The 5,515-nt window shown below is 50.6% G+C and overlaps 1 protein-coding gene across 1 annotated transcript in view; it reads left to right on the top strand.

The window, feature by feature from the left end:
* Positions 1 to 2,909: 2,909 nt before the first annotated feature.
* Positions 2,910 to 5,515, top strand: part of OASL (2'-5'-oligoadenylate synthetase-like) — a 17,475-nt gene continuing 14,869 nt past the window's right edge. Inside the window, exons 1-2 of the mRNA XM_006770351.2 lie at positions 2,910 to 3,193; positions 3,393 to 3,396. Of these exons, the coding sequence (XP_006770414.1) occupies positions 2,927 to 3,193; positions 3,393 to 3,396 (271 nt within the window). The 5' untranslated portion in view covers positions 2,910 to 2,926. The remainder of the gene's footprint in view (positions 3,194 to 3,392; positions 3,397 to 5,515) is intronic.

The raw sequence follows: 5,515 nt of genomic DNA, 5'->3' as shown, positions 1-5,515 counted from the left end.
CAAGCATTTCAAGAACAGCTCACACACACACACACACTCACACACACACACACACACACTCTCACACTCACACACACACACACACTACCTCTTAACCTCTTTCTCTGCTTTATTTTCCTGCTTAGCACTTATCACCATCTCATTTACTATAATTTTATCTTGTTTTTGTCTGTCTTCACCATCGGAAAGTAAGCCCTCTGCAGGCAGAGAATTTTGCCTGTTCACTGCTTTATGCCCAACTCCTGACTGGCACATGATAGATGCTCAAGAGAATGTTCGTTGAATGAATGCATGCATGAATGAGTGAATGGCACTCCAAGATTAAACTCCTGCCCGCCTGTCTAGGCACATCCTTTCCGTCTCCCCCTCTTAACCCTCCATGCCAGGCATATTTAACTCTGAGTCCTCGGCACACACCTGGGTAGTTCACGCTTCTCTGTCTTCACCTGTGCCCGCTTCCTCCTGGCCACATCCCCAGTCTTTTAAGACTCTTCTCAGTCAGGCGTCCACCGACATCAGAGGTGACCCAGAGATCCTCTTCTGCCAGCTTCCCGCCAGGTTTCCATGCCCTTTCCCGCCGGCACACGCCGCTCTCAGTCCCTAGTTCGGCTCCTCTGCTGCTCCGGGTGCCTCTTGGGGCAGGCACCAGTCTCATTTTGTCTTCTTAGTGCAATGTCTGGCACCTAGAAGACACTCACTAGATAATTAGTAAATGAATAATACTTGCATTTAGTCAGCGCTTTCTCTGCTCAATATTCCCATGCTTAATTTGCATGACCACCTATGGGCACGGGGTCAAACGGTTAAGAGTCTGTACAGCGTTAACTGGAATTTAAAGTCTGCTCTGTCAGGCAGATGACATGAGACTGTATCTCAAGAACCCTAAAGATTCCACCACCAACTATCTGGAAAATTGGACAGATAGATACGAACAGAAACTTGACCACCCTCTTACACCGTATACAAGAATACACTCAAAATGGATTGAAAACTAAATGTAAGACTTCAAACCATAAAACCCCTAAAGGAAAACATAGGCAGTAAACTCTCAGACATCTCTCTTCGTAATATTTTTTTCTGATACATCTCCTGGGGCAAGGGAAACAAAAAAATGCATAGCAAAGGAAACCATCAACAAAATGAAAAGACAACCCACTTAATAGGAGATATTTGCCAATGATACATCTATAAGGGGTTACTATCCAAACTTATAAAGAACTCATACAACTCAACACCAACCCCCCCCCCGCCAAAACTATCCAATTAACAAATGGGCGTGCCTTTCTGTGCCCTTCCCTTTCCCCTCCCCTCCCCACCCAGGCCTGTTACCATCAGCTCCTTCACTCCCAAACTCCAAGGGCCCTTCCTTTAGCTCTATAACATGTTTCCTAAGCCCATTTCTTCTAGGAATTACTTTTTCCACCTCCATAATTTACCCAATAAATGTTCTCTTACAAAAATAAATAAGCAAACAAATAAATAAATAATGGGCAAAGAACTTGAACAGACATTTTCCCAGCGAGGACATACAGATGGACAATAGACTTATGAAAAGATGTTCAATGACACTAATGATCTGAGAAATGCAAATGAAAACCACAATGAGATATCACCTCACACCTGTCAGAATGGCTACCATCAACAAGTCAACAAACAAGTGCTGGCGAGGGTGTGGAGAAGAGGGAGCCCTCTGCACTGCTGGCGAGAACGCGGACGGGGGCAGCCACTGTGGAAGGCAGATGGAGTTGCCTCAAAAAACTAAAATGGAACTGCTTTACGACCCGGGGATTTCACGTCTGGGACTATATCTGAAGAAGCTCAGAACACTTATTTGAAAGAATGTACGCGGACTCATGTTCATTGCAGTGTTGTTCCCAATAGCCAAGCTATGGAAGCACCTCAGGCAGCCATCCACAGACGAGTGGATTTTTTTAAAGCTGTGGTGCATAGGTCCATGGAATATTACTCAGCCATTTTGTGTGACAGCTGGATGGACCGAGAGGGCATTATGCTAAGTGAATTAAGTCAGAGGACGACAAATACCATCTGATTTCACTTCTATGTGGAATCCAAAGAACAATGTACACGAACAAACAAAACAGAAAAAGACCCATAGATACAGAGAACAGACTGAGGGTTGCCAGAGGGGAGGGGGACTGGGTGAAAAAGGTGGGGTGATTGAGAAGTGCAGACTGGCAGTTGCAAAGCAGCCCCAGGGACGAAAAGTCCAGCACAGGGAATACAGTCCAGAGCGTTGAGATAACTGTGTACCGTGCCAGGTGGGGACTGGAAACCCCAGGGACACTGTGTAAAGTATATGATTGTCTGACCACGATGCTGTACACCTGAAACTAATACAAAATAATATTCAACATCAACTGTCACAGAACAAATAAAAATATTCAAATTAAAAATATAAAGTCTGTTCGACCTGACTTGAGTCCCCACCGTGAGCAAACCCCGCCCCTGCCTGAGCCGCAGTCTGTGTGACAAGGTGGGGCGGCCGGACTGACGGATCCCATCCAACTCTGACCTCCTGGGAGAGTGGCCTCTTCTAAGGACCAGCTCCAGCCAATTTCACTTTCCAAACGTCACTGAAAGGAAACTCAAAAAGTTGAGAATCGAAACCAATGGCAGAAAGTTGGGCCAGAAGCCAAGCCTGTTAAGGTGGCCCTGTTCCTCCCAACCTCAGCTCAGTGCCCCTCTGTGCCTCTGCCACAGCCAGGGGTCCCCCAGGACGGCGCCCCAGATCAGCCCCGTCGCTCCTGGCTTCCTCTCCGCGATGGTCTGTTATCCCAGCAGGGTGCTAGAGGGTAACTGAGGAGGCGCTCCCTTAAAAAAGCGGGCGGGGCGGGGGGAGGGCGTGCACACCAGGAGCTGGGTGTGTGACTACATATCTGCCTGGCTGGGGTGCTGTCACACAGCCATGGCACTGTCCGCGGAGATGGAGCTGTACAGCACCCCTGCCTCCAGGCTGGACTCCTTCGTGGCTCAGTGCCTGCAGCCCAGCCGGGAGTGGAAGGAAGAGGTGCTGGAGGCCGTGAAGACCGTGGAGCAGTCCCTGAGGGAGGAGCCCCTCGAGGGAGAGTGTGGGCTGGACCAGGAGGTGCGGGTGCTGAAGCTGGTGAAGGTGAGACCGGGCTTCTCCATCCCAGGCCAGGGCGGGCACACCCAGCTTGAGGGTCCTTATCTCTGAGGGTGCTGGGGATCGCTGACTCCTTATCCCTAACCCATGCTGCTGACGTCGCAGGGCGCCCCACCTCGCTGCCCGCACCCCACCCCACTGCTGCCTTGAGCAGAACAACCCGGCAAGGAAGCTAAAATAGTTCACTTTTCAGGGTGCACCAGCATAACCCCGAACAGTATGATCTCTGTGCTGTGCACCGTGTGAGGCAGGTAATGTTCTTCCCATTTCTCAGATGAGCAAAATGGAGGCTCAGAGACTTGAGATTCATAGCAACCAAATGCACCGCAAAGCCTTGGCTGGCTCCTGGTGTGAGTAGATCATCCATAAAATATAGATTAGAAACAACTGGGGAAATTTTTATAATTTGAGATAGAGAGGGGGGGCGGAGAGATTGGTTTGTTGTTCCACTTCTTTGTGCCCTGACCTGAGATCGAACCAGCAACCATGGGAAGACACTCTAACCACCTGAGCTACAGGGCTGAGGAAATTTTAGTATGACCTTGATATTAGATAAGATAAGTGAATCATTGTTGATTTTGTTAGGTGTGCTAGTTCTGTGCTTATGGGAGATATGTTCTCTTACGTTGTACACAAATGCTAAATTATTTAGGGACAGAGTTTCTTGGTGTCTATAATTTACTTTAATGTGGTTTAGATGAAGCAAATGTAGCAAGAAGTTAAGACTTGTTGAAGCTGAGTGGATATATGAGTTCATTTTATTCTCTCTGTTTTACTTTAATATATATATATTTCAAAGAGGAAAAGAGAGGGAGAGAGATAGAAACATCAATGATGAGAGAGAATCATTGACTGGCTGCCTCCTCCACGCCCCACACTGGGGATCAAGCCCGTAACCTGGGCCCTTGATTGGAATCGAGCCCGGTTCCACAGTCTGAAGGGTCCACATTGTGACCCACTCCATCCACTGAGCCAAACTGGCTAGGGCTCTACGTTTTACTTTTTTTTTTTAATAATAAAAAGTTGTTTTTTTTCCATGAAGGCACAGAAAGGTGAGGTGATTTGCCCCAGGCCGCACAGCTGGTGGTACAGTTGGGATTTAAACCGGGGTCTATCTAACTCCACAGCCAGGGCTCCGGGTGTCCCTGTGAAACCCCCCACCCCCACAGCTGTTTCATGTCACCTCCTGTCCTTGAAGGCTCCACATTCAAGAGGCCCAAACTAGAAAGGCCACGGAGCATCCGACAGTCTCAGTCAGTCCCTCACTTAAACATTAAGGAAACCGAGGCACAGAGAGGGTGAGCGATGTCCCAAGGTCACACAGGAAGCTGGTGGCAAGGCAACACTAGAATTAGGGTGTTGTTCCTCCCCCTCCTTCTGGTTTCCAGCCCAGTGCCCACGTCCTCCCTCCAGGGGAGCCACCTCCGGGAAGGATTTGGAAACCTCAGTCCCCATCTCCTCCCAGCATCTGAAGCTCGAGGTCAAGTGACTTATTTATTTATTTTAATATTTATTTCAGAGAGGAAGGGAGAGGGAGAGAGAGAGAAATATCAATGATGAGAGAGAACCATCAATCGGCTGCCTCCCCTAGGCCCCACACTGGGGATCAAGCCGGCAACCCTGGCCTGTGCCCTGACCGGGAATGAATCATGACCTCCTGGTTCATAGGTCGATGCTCACCCATTGAGCCACGCCTGCCGGGCTGTCTCTATAACTGACTGTGATCATGACTGCTGGCTAGGAGCCAGGGCAAGTGGCTTTCCCCCACAGCCTGTTTTCTCATCTGTACTTCAGAGATAATTCTACTCGTACCCACCTCAGTCCCTGGGGTGAGGATGAAAAGGTCTTGTCTGCACCAAGGGCTTTCAGGGGTACCAGACCCAGCGAGTGCTCACCCCACCGGCCGCACCAGTTCACCCACCGGAGAGGAGGCTGATCTGAGGCCGGTTCATGCCCAGCGACCCCACCTCCCGACAGAGAGAGAGAGAGAGAGAGAGAGAGGATTTATGATCACAGCTGGAAAACCAAGGCAGGAGTCAGGTCCAGGTCAGGCTGCCCCACCCCACAGCCCAGGCTCTTACCCACCAGGCAAGGCTGCCCCCCCACCCCCCCTTTAATGCCATGAGTCACTCAGACCGCGTCCGCCTCCCCGTGGAGGGGCAGTCATGGTCCCTGAAGCAGACACGGCTGCAGGGGAGGACAGGCTCAGAGCGAAGCCGGGGAGGAACCTGGGGGCCTGCGCACCCTGGACCCCGGGCGAGCGGCTTCGCCCCGCGTCTGTTTCCTCGCCTGTAAAGGGGGGATGGGTGCCCCCACCCCGTCGGGGTGCGGTGACCCGGCGCCGGGCCCCGGTGACGCTCTGTCCGCAGG

The sequence above is a fragment of the Myotis davidii genome, unplaced genomic scaffold, assembly GCF_000327345.1.
Source record: "Myotis davidii unplaced genomic scaffold, ASM32734v1 scaffold803, whole genome shotgun sequence".
Lineage (NCBI taxonomy): Eukaryota > Metazoa > Chordata > Mammalia > Chiroptera > Vespertilionidae > Myotis > Myotis davidii.
The sequence above is the reverse complement of the archived record's forward strand: the minus strand, read 5'-3'. Positions and strand labels throughout refer to the sequence as shown.